Here is an 18604-nt window from a genome sequence, read left to right as displayed (position 1 = left end):
CAAAAAACTCCAGGGTGAATTTGATTTGAATATAAATTCTATACCAGAAGAAGAAAGTTTAAATCTGGGTTTTGCTATTTCCTCAAATTAACTTCTTTATTTTTGCTTCTGACATAGCGTTGGTTTACAAAGCTGCCTCCAGTGTTGACCTTTGAGCTCTCAAGATTTGAGTTCAATCAGTCACTCGGTCAGCCAGAGAAAATTCACAATAAGCTGGAATTTCCTCAGATCATTTATATGGACAGGTGAGTTCTGTGATGGGTTGTCTTCTTGATGTATTGCAGAAGGAGAGGGGAGAGTTTACTAAGTGTATTGTGCATAGGAGTCTCCTGGAGGTTTTGATAATATGAAAATACGGATTAATGGAATTCATTGGATCTAGGGTAGGGCCCAAGAGTTTGCATTTCTGCGAAGCTCTCGGGGTGATGCTAATGATGGTTTTGATCTGGGGACCACAGTTTGAGTAGCTAGGCTTCAGGTGAAAGCCTGCTAATTCTCGGGTGAAGAACAGTGTGTGAAGTAGCCACAGTGTATTTCTTTCTAATCTGAATACCATTTGTATTCATGGAAAAGAAAAATCCTAGACAGACTTACATTATAGGATTTTAATCTTTTTAAGGTCTAGTTTATCAGTGTATGGTTTACATGCAAAACAATCGTACATTCTTAGGTGTGCAGCCAATGAGTTTTAGTAAAATAATATTGTCAAGTAACCACCAGCACAGTCTGTCATATTTCCGTCCCCCAGAAGGTTTCCTCATGCCCCTTTGCAGTTAATCCGTTTTCCCCATCCCCAGGCCTTAGCAACCACTTAACTTGTTTTCTTGCCCTATAGTGTTGCCATTTCTAGAATGCCCATTGTGACATCAGTATTCAGTATGTTCCCTGTTGTGGCTATCTTTTTATACTCAGGATTATGTTTTGGGGACTCATCCATATTGAGTAGTACTCCAATGTAGCAGTAATCCAATATTTTTTCCATTTAACAGTTGACAGACGTTTCAGATATATCCAGTTTTAAGCCATTATGAATAAAGCTACTATGAATATTTTCCTAAAAGTCTCAGTGTGGTTTTTAGTGCTTCTGGGTAAAACACCTAGGAGTGAGATTGCTGGGTTGTATGAAAAGTGTATGTTGAAATGTATAAGAAATGCCCAAACTGTTTGCTCAAGTGTCTGTATAATTTTGCATTCCTACCGGCAGTATATGAGAGTTCCATTTTCTCCAAATCCTCACCCATAATTAGAATTGTCCATCTTTTAAATATTAGCTATTCTAGTGGGTTTGTAGGAATATCTTATTTTTCTTTTGATATATGTTTCCCTGATAGCTAACCATGTTGAATTTCTTTTCATGTGCTTAATTAATGGTCACTTGTATATTTTCTTTGGTGAAGCGTCTTTTCAAATCTTTTGTTCACCTTTGAATTATCTTCGTTGTGTTCATACTGAGTGGTAGGAGTGAGTTCTTTATATATTCTGGATACAGATCCACATATTTCTTGTCTGTGCTGTCTCTTTCATTTTCTTACCAATGTCTTTAGAAGACCAGGAGTTTTTAGTTTTGATGAAGTCTAATATATCAGTTTCTCTTTTACAGTTTGTGTTTTTGTGTTTTAACTAAAAGATCTTTGTTAACCCAAGATCACAAAGATTTTCTTCCATTTTTTTTCCTAGAAATTGTATAATTTTAGCTCTTATGTTCATGCATGTCTATTACCCATTTAGAGTTTATTTTTATATATAGTATGAGATAAGGGTTCTTTTGTTGTTGTTTTGTGTGGGGGTTTTTGTTTTGTTTTTTGCAGGAGAGGGAAAGGAGGCATGTGGATGTCCAGTTATTCCAGCATCATTTGTTGAAAAGACTCTCCTTTCCCCCATTGAATTACCTTGGTACTTTTGTCAAAAATTAATTAAGCATATATTTGTGGGTCTATTTCTGGAGTCTCTATTTTGTCTATTGTCTAACCTTAAGCTAGTGCTACATTGTCTTGATTACTGTGGCTTTTTGTAAATTTGTTATCAGATAATGTAAATCCGCCAACTTTTTTTTTTTTTTTCCAAAATTGTTTTTACTATTTTGGTCTTATTTTGGTTGGTTTTACCTATTTCTAGATAAATATTAGAATGAGCCTGTCAGTTATTACCAATAACTATTGGGATTTTGATTGGCATTATGGTGAATCTGTAGATCAATTTGGGGAAATTGACATCTTAACTATTTTGAATCCTTCAATCCATGACCATGGTATAGCTGCTTTTATTTGAATCATTAATTTCTGTCGACAGAGTTTTGTAATTTTAGTGTTCAGGTCTTACATATATCTGATTAAGTTTATACCTAAACAGTTAATGCTTCTGATGTTATAGTGGTTTCTAAAAAAGTTCTACTTTCCATTTTTTCTTTGTAAGCATACAGAGATGCAGTAGATTTTTTTCCCTCTCTGTTTTTGAATTGACTTTATGTCTTTTGACTTTACTAAACTCACTCACTAGTTCTGATGCATTTTTGTAAATTCTTCGGTATTTTTTATGTAGACAATTTGTCATCTGCAACAAAAGGCAGTTTTGCTTTTTCCTTTGCTTTCCTTTGTATGCCTTTTCTTGATTTCTTTTCTCTTTTCTTTTTGTTTCTTTTCTTTTTGTTTTTCTTTTCTTTTCTTTTCTTTTCTTTTCTTTTCTTTTCTTTTCTTCCTCCTTTTCTCCCTTTCTCCCCTCCCTCCCCCTCTTTCTCTCTTTCTCTCTTTCCTTTCTTACCTTCTTTCCTTCCCTTCCTTCCTTATTGCATTGGCCATGCCACCAATAAAAACATTTAGTGGAAGAGACAGGAGTGGATATCCTTGAATTGTTTCTATTCTGTTAAGTATCATGTTAGTTATGTGTTTTCATAGATGTCCTTTGTCTGTTTGAGGAAGTTCCTTTGTATCCCTAGTTTGCTGACACTGTGTGCTATCAATGCTTTTAAATGTAAATGGTGTTTGTGGTGTTATCATTTGCTTAGGTACATGTACAAGAGCAAAGAGCTTATTCGAAGTAAGAGAGAGTGTATTCGAAAGTTGAAGGAGGAAATAAAAGTTCTGCAGCAAAAACTGGAAAGGTGAGTCGTGATACCTTCGTGCTTAGAAATATAAAAGAAGATTAAAATCAGATAATTTGCTTATATTTAAAAATTAATTCAGAATTTAAGTATTAACTTGCGTGTTTTATGAAATAGCTAAGAAAAATTCTAAGTGGGAAGCAGTGTTTAAGATGAACTGGTAGTATCTATGGGCAAATAGTAGTCCCAAGGTCTTACAGGACTCAGGCAGTCAGTTATTAGCAGTGCACTAAAGCCCTTTACTCCTTCTACTTCCCTTGTCATCTTTTTCACAAACATGAGAGAGGTAACTGTCACAGTACTCCAGTCCCTCTGTCTTGAGAAGGTGGAAGTATCTGGGAAAGATAAAAACAAAAAAAAAAGCTATTCTACTTGGAGCATTGCTAAATGGTTCAAAGCGCTAATAGTTCTGACACATACAAAGTCCTTTCTCTTATGGAGGAATCTTTCCCTTTTTGTTTATTTGTTTTGCACTGACTATTTCTTTGGCATCACCCCATGATTTCTTAAGGAGGAGTCAGTGTAATTCCTTTCTAGTAAAGACAGATCCCAATGATTCAGCATTTAAGAAGTAAATCCCATGGAATGTCATTTCCAGCACTTTCCATACCAGCTCTCCATACCAGCCCAAGACCCTGCATCTATAGGTCCCCATCTTTAGCTTCCTCTCTCTCGCTTGGGAAGAGCTTGTCCACGATGAGAGTGATTAGTTTTCTACTTGTCTTAATATAGACTTAAACTGAGGATTAATTCCTCAGACTGTCCTGGAAGTGATTTAAAGGACTCTACATGTGACTATATGTTACTTCTAAGGTTTCACTGATGCTTTGTAAGGCTGGAAAAATTTGTTTTTATAAGACCAAATATACCTGATGTATTATAACTCAGAAGAACTCAATTTGCCAGTAACCAACAGGGCATTCTGACTTACTTAGATTTTAAAACAGAGTATAGGAGCATTTTATGTAGTATGATACTACTTAAAATAAAAAGGCTGTTAAAGGGCACATGGCTGGCTCAGTCAGTGGAGCATGTGACTCTTGGTCTTGCAGTTATAGGTTTGATCCCCACACTGGGTGTAGGGATTACTTTAAAAAAAAAAATCTTAAAAAAAAAAAATAACTGACTTTTAATATCTCAGATACCTTTATTTGGGTAAATTTTTTTTTTTAATTGCTTACCTAAGTGTGACATGCTCCTGGGAAAAAATACAAGACGTTTTTTTTTTTTTAACGTTTATTTATTTTTGAGACAGAGAGAGACAGAGCATGAACGGGGGAGGGTCAGAGAGAGAGAGGGAGACACAGAATCTGAAACAGGCTCCAGGCTCTGAGCTGTCAGCACAGAGCCCGACGCGGGGCTCGAACTCACGGACCGCAAGATCACGACCTGAGCCGAAGTCAGACACTCAACCGACGGAACCACCCAGGCGCCCCAATAACAAGACAACTTTTAATGGATACGAGTAGGCAGTAGAACCGAGACGGGCTGGGTAAATTTCATAATTTGTTTTACACTCTTTTGTCTTTGAGTTTTCTTGCCAGCTGCGTGCAGTACTTCCATCATTAAACAAAACAAAAAAGGTCCACCCTTTCTTCTCTAAGATACCTCAGCATAAAGCCTAGACATCTTTTCTGAAACTACTTTCGCTCCACTTTTACTAGCTTAATAGAGATGCTGCATTACAGGAAGTAGTTGGTCTAAAGGAATTCAGTCAAACAGGAAAATGATGACGTCAGAAAATTGAAGACAAGTTTCTTAGAGAAAAATTCTCATTGAGGTTTTGTATAAGTACCCTACTAAAGTACAGCATACCTGGGAAGAGGTTTATGATGACTTAAATGATGTGTAAAATGATGACTTAAAGTCCCATGCCATATCATATCTTGGCTGCATTTCCAGTAAGAAAATGTTTCCTTTGGTCCAGGCCAGTCACGCATAAATTAATTCTTTCGACAAATACCGTGTGTTTCTGAACACACGTTAACCATGTCTGTGGTACAGATAAGAAGTTTAGGTCCTGGCCTGTAGAAGTTCAGAAGGGGGTAGATGGGGGCTGGAAGGAAGACTTCATAGAGAAAGTAGATCTTGAAAGGTAAGTCGAGTTTAGATAAGCCGAAATAAATGCAAGAAAATAAATTTAAAGAATAGTGCAGTTCTCTAAGGTTCCTCTGAGTTTAAGTATTTGACATCCTTTTCAGTGAAAGCCTCAAGTCTCTGTGGTAGCCAGATGCTAATTCTCCTTCTTTAAATTAGTGAGGATGAAGTGTCTTTGCTACCTACCCTTTAACATATGTTTGGCTTTGAATTGCATTACACTTAGTTTCCCACTAGCAATTTCATTTCAAAATGCCCTTTAAAAAAAAAAAAAGTTTATTTATTTTTGACAGAGACAGAGACAGAATGTGAGTGGGTTAGGGGCAGAGAGAGAGGGAGACACAGAATCTGAAGCAGGCTCCAGGCTGTGAGCTGTCAGCACAGAGCCCGACACAGGGCTTGAACTCACGAGCTGTGAGATCATGACCTGAGCCAAAGTCGGTCGCTGAACTGACTGAGCTACCCAGGTGCCCCTCAAAATGCCCTTTTTGATATGGACACAATTTTCTTTCTTCCTAGTTCTGTACCTGCTTCTTTCTTTCACTTTGTTTGGAGAAGAAAAATACGAAGTGCCTCTCTATCCCTTTGTAAATGGAAGCCCATAATTATAGCGTTTGCCTTTACCAACCAGTCAACCAGTCCCATTTAAATTCTGTCCACTATAGTGAATTATAGAGTTTATGACTTTAACAGTGTATCTTTTTATTGGGTCTAATATGTGCTGGTAATGGCAGAATATTAGGTATTATTACAATAATTTGTTAATTATTTTGGTTATATAATGAAGATATTTATTAATTACTGATCACAGAGAAGCTTTCAACAATTTATGGCTGGCCTATGCTGTTGAATGAGTGCATGAATAATAGGGTGCTGGGGACCCTGCAGAGGAAAGATTTGTCGGTTTTCTTAAACTCTGACCTTTATCAACACCTTCTTTTCATTTCCAGCTGGCTCTCTATGGTTTTCCTTAATTTCTCAGTAGGGGGTCTAATGGGCAGCAAAGAATAACCCTTGGGTACCAGTTCACTAGTGTTATTTGTGGATCTGTGGATCTGAGTCCTGGTAATAAATCTATTTTTCTTAAAGACATAGAATTTACTTTTATGACCTGATCCTACATGTGGTTTGGAATCAAGAGAACGCACAACAGATAAGACCTGAATTGGGAGCTCATTTGAAATGTTTCCTGCCAGGTGTAATCACATAGATTGTTACCAGTTTCTACTTTTGTAGTTAGAGAATTTTCGCCTTCTGGATTGTTTGAGTGACGCATTGAATACCATATAGCATTTAGGAATGAGCCTTTCTTTCCACGGACTCTGCACAGTGACAGACCTTTTGTCAGCAAGCCACAAAGCACTAGACAAACCTGGCCAGTCAGAGCACCATTGTCTTTGCATCTTAGGTATGTGAAGTACGGCTCAGGCCCAGCTCGGTTTCCACTCCCGGACATGCTGAAATACGTTATCGAATTTGCCAGTACAAAACCTGCCTCAGAAAACTCCACGTCTCAAAGTGACCACGTGACGTTACCGCTTTCTTCAGTGCACTGCCCAGTTTCTGACCTGGCATCCAAGGAGAGGTAATGAAAACAAATGTTTAACATAGTACACATGGCGGGAGGGCGGGGGGACACCTGGTTGGCTCAGTCAGTGGAGCATGCGACTCTCGATCTCAAGGTTGTGAGTTCGAGCCCCACGTTGGTGTGGAGATTAGTTAAAAATAAAATCTTTTAAAAAATACTGAAAAAGAAATAGTAAATGGCTTTTTGTTTGTTTGTTTGCTTGTTTAATTTGAACTGTGCACCATCTTCCCACCTGGTGAGCACTCACTCCATTAGAGCTCAAGGGCTGTGAGTTCTTTGTCGTTGAAGGGATGAGTTTGCTCCTACTTAGGTGGGAGTATTCCTGATTGCCAGCAGGGCGCTGCACTCACTTGTCTTGCCCACAGGATGGTGGGGTTGTTTCAGAGGGTTCTGATCCATCTGCAGTGGTGTTCCTGCCCCACCAGGTCTGCCTGGTTTTTAACTAGCTGTAAGCTCACTGCCACTCCAGCCCTGATCTTCCAGAACATCTCATTCTCACATCTGCTAAGGATACTCAACCAAGTTAACCTCAGGGAAAGCTTTATTCTTGAGTAGACAATTAAAACATGTGAAAAACAAACAAACAAAAAACAGCTAGAAAGTGAAGAGGACAGCCCACAGGGGCTTACCTAGTGCAGGAACAGGGAGGCCCAGTGACACGAGCCCTCTGATTCTCTTCCAGCTCAGATCAGGATTGATGTATGTGTCCTGGCTAATAGAATCTCTAGAAGCCATTGAATTAAAAAAGTCCATACTTCATAATTATTGTTTCTATATATTTTACTCAGTCATCTGCATCGTGGAAACTCTGTAGTTGATTCCTTGATTCTCCCAGTCCAGTCTTCTTTGAACCCTTCTTCCTTGTCCCTTCTTTTTATATATATATATTTTTTTTTCTGTTTCCAGTTTTTTTATTTTTTATTTTTTTTTTAACGTTTTTATTTATTTTTGGGACAGAGAGAGACAGAGCATGAACGGGGGAGGGGCAGAGAGAGAGGGAGACACAGAATCGGAAACAGGCTCCAGGCTCTGAGCCATCAGCCCAGAGCCTGACGCGGGGCTCGAACTCACGGACCGCGAGATCGTGACCTGGCTGAAGTCGGACGCTTAACCGACTGCGCCACCCAGGCGCCCCTCTGTTTCCAGTTTTTAAAAAAAAAATTTAATTTTATTTAAATCCCAGGTAGTTAACATGTAGTGTAATAATGATTTCAGAAGTAGAATTTAGTGATTCATCACTTCCATATAACACCCAGTGCCCATCCCAGCAAGTGCCCTCCTTAATGCCCATCACCCAATTAGCCCACTTTCCCACCCAACACCCTACCAGCAACCCTCAGTTCTCTGTATTAAATACAGTCTCTTACGGTTTGCCTCCCTCTCTCTTTTTATCTTATTTTTCCTTCCTTTCTACTATGTTCATCTGTTTTTTCTTAAATTCCACATGTGAGTGAAATCATCTGATAGTTACCCTTGTCCCTTCTTACAAGAAGTAGTTAGCATGAACCATAGACTCAGATAGATCTGGATTTAAATCCCATAATTTACTAGATGGGGGAGCTTGGGTAAATTGCTTAATTTTCTAAACCTTAGATAGTTATAGTTGTTGTAATTGGTGATAATAATAGTATCTGTCTCATCAGCAAGTTGTGTTAAATGAGACGATGCATATAAAGACTCGGTTTGGCTCAGTGCCTTTACTGAGCAAATATTCACCAAATTATAGCTGTACTTTTCCATATAGCAGGTAGCTTTATGAAGCACATTAACCGAGGCCAAGCCATATTTTGGAAATTATCATGTGAATGTGATTTTTATCCTCTTTCAGTACAAGTAAAGAAAGCCCTTCTCAGGATGTCGAAGGTACCTTTTCTTCTCCTGAAGATTCTCTACCCAAGTCTAAGGCAATGAATAAGCCATTTACATCGTCCCGGTCTTCCATGGAAATGCCCGCACAGCCGGCTCCTCGAACTGTCACAGAGGATGAGATAAACTTTGTTAAGACCTGTCTTCAGAGGTGGAGGAGTGAGATTGAACAAGATATTCAAGGTTGGCTCTTTTAAAACTTGTCAGACCGTTACTCTTTCCCTTTCTGCCGGAAGTTAGGCATAAATGATGGAGAGAGGCATGATTCTGACGTGGGGATTGGGACTTCTTTTGCACTTTTGGTTCCTCCCATTATACAGCTGTGGAAAGACTCCTCCTAGAAACTCCTCAAAATCTCTAGGAACTCTTGGAACGCTTAGATGCACGTGATCACCTTTGGCTGGGATTTTTCCGCATCTGCTGATTTCTGTTCCTATAGTTCATGTGAACTCTGGCTTTTGTTGACCCAAACTTAGAATTTAGCTCTCTTAGATTTCTACTTTTAAAGGCTTGTCTAGGGCTACCTAGCTGGCTCAGTTAGTTAAGAGTCTGACCAGCTCAAGTCATATTTCACGGTTCGTGGGTTTGAGCCCCGTGTCTGGCTCTGCAATGACAGTGCATGAGCTTGCTTACGATTTTTCTCTGTGTCCCTGCTCACTCTCTGTCTTTCTCTCTCTCAAAATAAATAAACATTAAAAAAAAAGTCTTGTATGAAGTACGTTTTACTGAAGGCTAATTAGGCAGAGAATGAGCAGTGGACACAATGTAAAATGGAATTATTCAGCATTATGGTTTTTTTTTTTTAATGTTTATTTATTTTTTGAGAGAGAGAGAGAAAGAGCATGAGCAGGGGAGGGGCAGGGAGAGGGAGACAAAGAATCCCAAGCAGGCTCTGCACTATCATCATAGAGCCTGATGCGGGAGTCGAAGTCACCGAAATCAAGAGTCGGACACTTAACTGACTGGGCCACTGGGCGCCCCATTCAGCATTCTGTTTTTAAAGGTCCTTTGGCATTGTCATCTTGTTGCTCACTTTCCCTCCTCCCCTTCCTTTCTCCTTTTATCTAGAGGGCAGAATGAATGAATGAATGAATATCATCATCATCATCATTAGGGACATCTGGGTGGCTCAGTCGGTTGAGCATCTGACTTCAGCTCAGGTCATAATGTCACTGTTCGTAGTTCAAGCCCTGCATCAGGCTCTCTGCTGTCAGCATGGAGCCTGCTTCAGATCCTCTGTCCCCCTCCCTCTCTCTCTGCATCTCCCCTGCTTGCGTTTTCTCTCTCTCTCTCTCTCTCTCTCTCTCTCTCTCAAAAATAAATCAACATTAAAAAAAAAAATCAGATCAGTCAAATCACATTGGTCAAATCAAATCAAATCATCAAATCCAGATCCCTCCTAAGTTCTTATCACAGAAATCTCACCTCTTTCTTCTCCTCTCCAGTCGCGTATGAGGAACATACATTTTTACACCCAAAGTGACCCATTAAGGTCTTTTTCTAAACAGAGACTGCTTCTTTTGGGGGAAATGTTGGTGCCAATTATAAGAGAGAACTTTTTAAAACCTTAATGCAAATTGTGATGAACTAAAAGCCTTCATAACCTAAAGCATTAGCTGCTTTGAAAGCATCCAGTCTTTTGTGGCTCATAGAGAGAATTTGAAATCGCCAGAGCGCCAGGGATAGAGACACAGTACTTTTTGGTTGGCTGTATGGAACGAAATCATTTTAACTAAGTTTTTTGTGTGTGTGTGTGTGTGTGTTTTTTTTAACAGATTTAAAGAATTGTATTGCAAGCACTACCCAGACTATTGAGCAGATGTATTGCGACCCACTCCTTCGTCAGGTAGAATGAAAATTGATGGGAAAGTAGTCAAGGCATGTCCTCATGTGCTAATGGTAGATCAAAGAGAAAATTGGATAGTTTTCTTTGAGACTGAACGGGAGCCTCCCTGAGACCTAAGAATAGACTTAGGACAGAAATAGGTATTTTGCTGTTTATTTTTAGGCCCAAACAGGGAATATATCTTCTAACAATTACATTTAACACATACTTGTTTTGATTTTGCCCATGGTATTTTTTCATATAGTAGAAAGGTTTATTGTCAAGTGTTAAAAATTTCTCATAAAGTGGTAGTTTAAGTCATGTGGTGAGGAAAACCCCAGGCAGGGACTGGTTACCCACCCTTTCCACAGTATCCTGTCCTTGGTGATGCTTTGTTTAGCAGTGTGCTTTCAAGCTTTATTTCCCTCATAACTCCAGAACGGAATGTGGCCAGGGCAGAAATTCTTATTGTCCACATGCACTTTTGTTTAGAATAACCTTGTGGGCACAGAGAGGAAAAGATGCTCCAGCCAGAGGCTCGTGTGTGCAGGGTTGGAGGAGGAGGAGAGCTCTGTCTGATTCCAGGTCTCATGGAGGCACAGTAGGAACGCGCCATGTAAATCTTGGGTTTTCTTCATTTGCTCTTCCGTATTATTTCACAAATTTCACTGCCATAAAAACATGCCAAAATACTGATTGAATACAGGCTTAACTTGACTCTCTGGCTGATTTTCCTTTTTCCTCAATATTTACTTGGCACCTTAAGTATTGCTCTCTGTGTTCTCCATATTGAAAAAGAACAAATGCTTTTCAAACATTGAAACAAATAAGTATGTCGTTGAAAGGGTCTTCACCCCAGAGAGGTGGATGGATCCCTTGGAAGAAGAAATATGAGGACCATATGACTGATTCATGATGAAGTGTGCTAACTTGAAATTTGGTACAAAATAAAATCAGCACAGAGCAAGACCAGTACTAAACTTGCCACATGTCCCTAACGCAGTATACCTTTTCTCAGCAGGAGTGGTGAAAGTGATTCTATTTTTAGGTAAACTGAGTTTGGAATTGGGAGGATAAATAGGTCTGCATTATCTTTGACTTCAGCTCTGGGATTTTAGGAATTTAAAGAGTCATCAAAGATGCCATCTCGTTCAGCTATGTGGTTTTAAAGCTTCATGAGTTGAAACATAATTTGGTAAATTCCAAGGCTGTGTTTTGTTGCTTCCTATGGAATCAGCAAGATGTTTTGATATTAACCCCATATCAAACACATGTATAAAGAGGCAATTTTCTTATGTCTCATAGTTGGCAGTAAGCTTGAAGTGTAATAGCCTACACTTTCTCGTTCACGTTGCTTAACCTAACTCAAGAATATGCCTTCTGCTCTGCAGGTGCCTTATCGCTTGCACGCAGTTCTCGTTCATGAAGGACAAGCCAATGCTGGACACTACTGGGCCTATATCTATAATCAACCCCGACAAGTCTGGCTCAAGTACAATGACATCTCTGTTACTGAATCTTCCTGGGAAGAACTTGAAAGAGATTCTTATGGGGGCCTGAGAAACGTTAGTGCTTACTGTCTGATGTACATTAATGACAAGCTGCCGCACTTCAATGCAGGTAAAAATAGCCTAACGGAAGTTCGAGATGGGGAGAATCTGTACTGCTCACAGAAGGGAACAACCTTGTAGTCTTTTTGTTTTTGTTTTTAAACTAGAACTTGGGGTGCCTGGGTGGCTCAGTCGGTTAAGCGTCTGACCTGGGTTCAGGTCATGATGTCACAGTTCCTGGGTTCATGAGTTCAAGCCCTGCATTGGGCTCTGTGCTGATAGCTTGAAGCCTGGAGCCTGCTTCAGATTCTGTGTCTCCTTCTCTCTCTGCCCCTCCCCTGCTCGTGCTCTGTCTCTCTCTCTCATAAATAAATCAACATCAAAAATTTTTTTTTAAATAATTAAACTAGAACTTACTTTTTTTTTTTTAATTTTAAGCTAATTTATTTAGTTTTGAGAGAGAGAAAGCGTAGGTGGGGGAGGGGCAGAGAGAGAACAGAGAGAAAATCCCAAGCAGGCTCCACACTGCCAGCACGGAGCCCGATTCAGGGTTCAAGCTCAAAAACCGTGAGATCATGACCTGAGCCAAAACCAAGAGCCGGTTGCTTAACCAACTAAGCCACCCAGGCGCCCCTGAATTAGAATTTACTATAAAGTAATAATGCACTTAAAAAATACAGTGCAAAATAGAATGAAAAGAAATAAGTTTGCTTTCCTGCTTCTATCCTGGAGCCCAACATATATCTGTTCTTTAGGTTTCTTATGTAGTATTCAGGAAGTGATCTAGGCACATGCTAGGTTTTATCTAGCAGTGTCTGTCCCCACCCCATTTCCCCCCCAAATGGGATATTTTTCCATTCTATCCTGCATCTTTCCCATCACTCATGTGTATTAGTGATCTCTCTCTTTTTTTTTTAAGTTTATTTATTTTGAGAAAGAGAGAGAGCATGAGCAGGAGAGGAGGGAGAGAGAATCCCAAGCAGGCTCCACGCCATCAGTGCAGAGTCCGACGCAGGGCTCAAAATCACCAGCCATGGGATCATGACATGAGCTGAGACCAAGAGTCAGACACTTACTTAACTGACTGAGACACCTAGGCGCCCCAATGATCTCTATATCTTTATAAATAGAACCAACTCATTCTTTTTAACAACTACATAATAATTCCATTGCATGAAATATGTATATAATTCGTTAAGCCAGCTTCCCACTGATAGACTTTTATATTGTCTCTAATTTTTTTTCTTTTTTAGTGCCATCTTTGTGCACATGGTTTTGCGTCCTTTGAGAATAGCTAGATTCTATGAGTAGATTTGCCTGAATAATTTCATACCCCTCATAATACAACTGATTCTAAGAGCAATCATAATTATCATTTATATTAGAACTTTACTCCTTACTACATCTTTCAAACTTTATTTCTCTAATAATTTAGAACTCTAAAAGACACAGTAGGAACTCATTACCTGCATGTTCTTGGTACTCTGCTCGTCCAGAGTCACACAGCCAGTAAGCAGCTGGCAGGCCCAGGATTCCAGATCCAATTCTGACTCCAAATTCTGTCACCTTCCATTTACATTACTCTCTCTTTCTTTCTTTCACATTTTCTGAAAGAGGTCTTGCGACCAGCATTTCATATCTAAAATCGCGGAAAACCTTTTCTTTTCATATTCAGGCTGTACTTTGTTGAGTAAGTAAGAAAACACAGAAGGCATTTTGTCCAGGGAGTGCATTGTCTTTCCAATTGGCAGTGTGGCTGGGGGACCAGGGGATGGAGAGAATGACCACTTAGCAGTAACTGATCTTCATAATTGCATCTTTGCACATGAAAGAGGGAACAGCTGCTTGTGGGGGGCGTACAAATGACTGGACTATTGTTGGTCGTATATATGGCAGCCTTGTTATTACACATATGGTCCATTCTTCTACTGTAGAAACACATAAGTGGAAGCTGTCATTTTCCTAACGAAAAGGCTAGTTAATGGCAACCAGGAAGTAGATGTGTTGTTCTACTGTAGGCTTTTGTATTTTGATTTAGTCACAGGATTAGAAATGAAATTTAATATGCCCTTGATATCCTTGTCATTTTTCCCCAAAGCTTTTAATTATCCCCTAGGTATTATATACCATCTAAGCATTGTGTCCCATGGCTTTCTGATAGCACTTAACATGTGTGAAACTTGAGGCAGTATAAATGTCTTGGAATTCACTTCTAACCGTCTTGAGATGGATATTCTTTTTTTTTTTTTTAATTTTTTTTAACATTTATTTATTTTTGAGAGACAGAGAGAGACAGAGTGTGAGTGAGTAGGGGAGGGGGACAGAGAGAGAGGGAGACACAGAATCCAAAGCAGGTACCAGGCTCTGAGCTGTCAGCACAGAGCCTGATGTGGGGCTCGAACCCATAAACTAGGAGATCATGACCTGAGCCAAAGTCAGACACTCAACCGACTGAGTGTCTAGGCACCCATAGATGGATATTCTTATCAACAATAGTTGTACTGTTTACATTGATAAAACCGTTCAGCTTGAAATTCCCATTGGATCTAACGATTTTCTGGATTTCCAAGAAATGTTTGGTCCGTTCCTGCTATTTTGCCAGTGATTGGCCTCTATTCCAAATTCTTACTCTTTATTCATCCATCCATTCAACAGATATTCAGTGTATGCCTACCTGTTAATCTTCCAGGTACACTTATTGGTGTGCTGTGACTGTTGGCTTTATATTGTCCTTCTTTTGGATTATGAATGTATGTATGTATTTTTCACATGGAGTAAGAAAAAGGACCGAGTGTCTTATTTTCCTTCTTTCTAGAAAGGACCTTCTGATTCCTGGTGACCTTTTGCTGGATGGCACTCCCTTTTAACTCTGTCTTTGCTCTTGACTCAGAGGCGGCCCCAATTGAATCAGATCAGATGTTGGGAGAAGTGGATGCCCTGTCTGTTGAACTGAAGCATTACATTCAGGAAGATAACTGGAGGTTTGAGCAGGAGGTCGAGGAGTGGGAAGAAGAACAGTCCTGCAAAATCCCTCAGATGGAATCGTCCAGCAGCTCAGTGTCCCAGGATTTCTCCACATCCCCAGGTATCGGTGAAGGGCACGCAAACCAGTGATCCAGTAGCATCCAGTCTGCACGATGTATAGTTCAAATGTCATGGGTATTACACAACCTCACAGAACAGCTTGTGGCTTCAGAATGTCTTTCCTGATGAGCAGAAAGAATATCAGAAAGACCAGCTCCCTGTACTTTCAGTCTGTTCAGTTTTCACATGTTTCCTGGGTTGTAGGAGAAGGTATGATGGGATTAATAAGGGTTCTCCAAGGGCGTTCTCTTCTAACCAGCAGCAGTTTGTGGTAAGGCTCCTCGACATCAAGAAACAGGACAAAGTTGGGAGCACATTAAATTGTACAGAACCACCCGTGGGCTCTCGTTGAAGTAGATACCTCTTCGATTCCCTAGTTCCAAGGGGAAATTTGCACAGGGTTAGTTTTTTTTTTTTTTTTTAATTTTTTTTTTTTTTCAACGTTTTATTTTATTTTTGGGACAGAGAGAGACAGAGCATGAATGGGGGAGGGGCAGAGAGAGAGGGAGACACAGAATCGGAAACAGGCTCCAGGCTCCGAGCCATCAGCCCAGAGCCTGACGCGGGGCTTGAACTCACGGACCGTGAGATCGTGACCTGGCTGAAGTCGGACGCTTAACCGACTGCGCCACCCAGGCGCCCCGCACAGGGTTAGTTTTTTAAAGGCCCGTTAGAAGGGCTGTAAATGAAACTCCGTGTCTGTTTTGCTTGCCTTTTTACAGAGTGTTCTAGACATTGCTTATCATCACATGCTGATTCCTTTGTGCCATTCTTTATCAGAGCCCTCAGTAGCCTCTTCCCATGGGGTCCGCTGTTTGTCTTCCGAGCACGCTGTGATCGCAAAGGAGCAGACGGCGCAGGCGATTGCGAACACAGCACACGCCTATGAGCAGGGCGGCGTGGAAGCCGCGCTGAACGAGGTGAGGACGTCGATGGCGCCTGCTGCCAGCCAGAATTGCCACCGTTCCCCACCTTTCCATTATTCTGTGTCTCTGCTCCATTTAACCACCCCCTCTTTATTTCTCCTGTTTTCTTTTACTCTTTCTCCCCATCCTGCTGCCACAGCTTCAGGAAGTTGAGCCCGAGAAGCCCATGTCCCCGGAAACAAACCCCGCAGGGCAGACAGAGCAGCCCCCAAAGGCTGGTGACACAGAGTCTGCTGCCCAGCCTGACTCTGAGGCCTCTGAAGTCGAGATTCCCAGTGTGGGAAGGATTCTGGTTAGAGCGGACGCAGATGGATATGATGAGGAGGTACAGAGATGAGGGCAGGATTCAGCTGTGTGTCACTGCTCTTCTGTTGCCTCCCCATGTGACCGAATCTACTTTTTTAAGGTGTTTGGCAGTAGTTCGCATTGAAACAAATATTCCTAATTGAAACAACTAATGAACAAGAGGGCCCATCTGGTTTTGACCTTAGCTACTGTTCTTTAAAAGAGAGCCTTGGAGCCTTGTGCCTGCTGTCCGCTGCCCCTGGTGGGTATCTACCCAGGCATATACTCACGGAGGCCCCTGCAGGGTCTAGTGGCTCAGAAAGATAGTGTTTAGTTCCTTTTTTGGTATTATGAGTGGGAAAAAAAAAAAAAAAAAAGGCCTTTTCAATTAGGAGGCTTTGTCTTTGGTAGTATTAGCCCATTTTTTTCTGCCCAAATATCAAACTTGCAGTGGTGTATAGTGAGCAAAACAAATGTGAATCGAAGTTGTTTTTGATTCCAAAGCTTTTGGAAGAAGCTTTGGATCCCACGTTATTTATGGTTCGTCCCCTTTGGAGTTGTCACTGCACATTAGCAGTCATGAACCCTGTCCCTCGAAATCTTTGAAAGCGTTTGATTTTATAAAGTCATATTAGCATATCGCCTAATTTCGAGTGTCTTAAGTGTAAAACATTTAAACATTTTTAGTTAAACTCTAGAATATTTGTGTACTGGAACACACACCCAGATTACAGAACAAAATTGGAATTCTCACTGCAGACACTTCCCCTGGGAGACCTGTAATTTAACTTGATTCTTCAGCAGTCGCCATTTGTAGATATTTTCAGATACCCGTCTTAGTTCATCCGCAAAATTAGAATACATAGGGACAGCCTGTCTTGGGCAAAGTCCCGACATGCTGTGCAGGGACGGGGCTGTGGGTGTGCATGGGGGGCGGGTGCGCAGATCTGGGCCGGCCACGGGCACGCCGCCCCACTTCACTTCAGCCGCCCACTCGCCTCTCTGTCACTCATTCTTCTTTTGAACTTTTCTTCTCTCCTTTTTCTCTCCGTGTTGTGTGCCTTCTTGTGGTAGGTGATGCTGAGCCCTGCCATGCAAGGGGTCATCCTGGCCATAGCTAAAGCCCGTCAGACCTTTGACCGAGATGGGTCTGAAGCAGGGCTTATTAAGGTATCTCTGTTTGTTTGTTTTTTTTTAATCTAATATCCTTACACCACAAGTATCATAATAATGGAGCCGTAATTCTATTAGATGGTAAAAAAAAAAATGGGATGAAGTGTGTTTTTCTTTAACACCTAAAATTCCACTTCCGGTATTGCACCACCGACAGCGCCCCCTCTCGGGGTGAACGCAGCCTTGGCAAGCTGTGCCCAACTGGATCACAACTAGCCTGGAGGGCTGGTCGTGGTCCTTAGGAGATCTCCATTAATAGAGCTGCCTCTGTGGTGTGAGGGCCATGATAGAAGATGAGCTAAGAAAGCAGGCCCTGCTTTTTAAGGTACCTGAGTAAAACGTAAGGTACTTGAATAAATTGCATTCATGTGAATTTTTAAAATTCAGGTCCTTGGAACTCCAGGATACGCCCAAACTCATTAGAACGAAATACTTGTTTTTCTTAGAATTTTATGCGAGAGACAAATTTCTTAGAGCACAGTGCGTCTGCGGTGCCACGGCGAGTTTTAGCCCTCGTGACAGGCAGACAAGTCCCAGGTTCCGCACTTGCCTCTGTAATTCCCTAGTAGGAGCTCTTTCAAGTCTTCTTGGAGTTCTGCAACACCTCTCTAACGTAGGCATCGGGTTGTGCGAACGGAAGGCCACAGCGCCCCCTCCTGCTCACTGCCGACCTTGTCGTCAACAGGCATTCCACGAAGAGTACTCCAGGCTCTACCAGCTGGCCAAGGAGACGCCCACGGCCCACAGCGACCCTCGGCTCCAGCACGTGCTTGTCTACTTTTTCCAAAATGAGGCGCCCAAGAGGGTGGTGGAGCGGACCCTCCTGGAACAGTTTGCAGATAAAAATCTCAGCTACGATGAAAGGTGAGGAGCGAAACGCGCAGGCGCACCACCCGCCGCTTCCGGCGCAAGCCCCTCCCACCCCTGCTGGGCAGGCCGGGCCTCTCACTGCTCTCTGACCTTGGCCCACCCAGGTCCATCAGCATCATGAAGGTGGCGCAGGCCAAGCTGCAGGAGATTGGTCCAGAGGACATGAATATGGAAGAGTACAAGGTGAAGTCTCCTCTTTAAGTGTGCTAAACAAAAACATCAACTCTTGAGGCAAAACGTAAC

General features: G+C 41.3%; 1 protein-coding gene across 7 annotated transcripts in view; it reads left to right on the top strand.

The window, feature by feature from the left end:
* Positions 1–18604, top strand: part of USP28 (ubiquitin specific peptidase 28) — a 67089-nt gene that overhangs the window by 41935 nt on the left and 6550 nt on the right. For 4 of the 7 annotated variants that reach the window (XM_043579374.1, XM_043579373.1, XM_043579377.1 and 1 more), the window contains 12 exons: positions 118–245; positions 3002–3097; positions 6603–6779; positions 8611–8831; positions 10424–10494; positions 11865–12093; positions 14914–15108; positions 15888–16027; positions 16173–16358; positions 17393–17488; positions 18177–18355; positions 18466–18544. In XM_043579374.1, the coding sequence (XP_043435309.1) occupies positions 118–245; positions 3002–3097; positions 6603–6779; positions 8611–8831; positions 10424–10494; positions 11865–12093; positions 14914–15108; positions 15888–16027; positions 16173–16358; positions 17393–17488; positions 18177–18355; positions 18466–18544 (1797 nt within the window). Of the gene's footprint in view, positions 1–117; positions 246–3001; positions 3098–6602; positions 6780–8610; positions 8832–10423; positions 10527–11864; positions 12094–14913; positions 15109–15887; positions 16028–16172; positions 16359–17392; positions 17489–18176; positions 18356–18465; positions 18545–18604 lie in introns of those variants that run through there. The other 3 variants (XM_043579376.1, XM_043579375.1, XM_043579379.1) reach the window with 2 other exon arrangements.

Source organism: Prionailurus bengalensis, chromosome D1 (genome assembly GCF_016509475.1).
Source record: "Prionailurus bengalensis isolate Pbe53 chromosome D1, Fcat_Pben_1.1_paternal_pri, whole genome shotgun sequence".
Lineage (NCBI taxonomy): Eukaryota > Metazoa > Chordata > Mammalia > Carnivora > Felidae > Prionailurus > Prionailurus bengalensis.
Note: the sequence above shows the minus strand (reverse complement) of the source record. Positions and strands in the feature narration are given on the sequence as shown.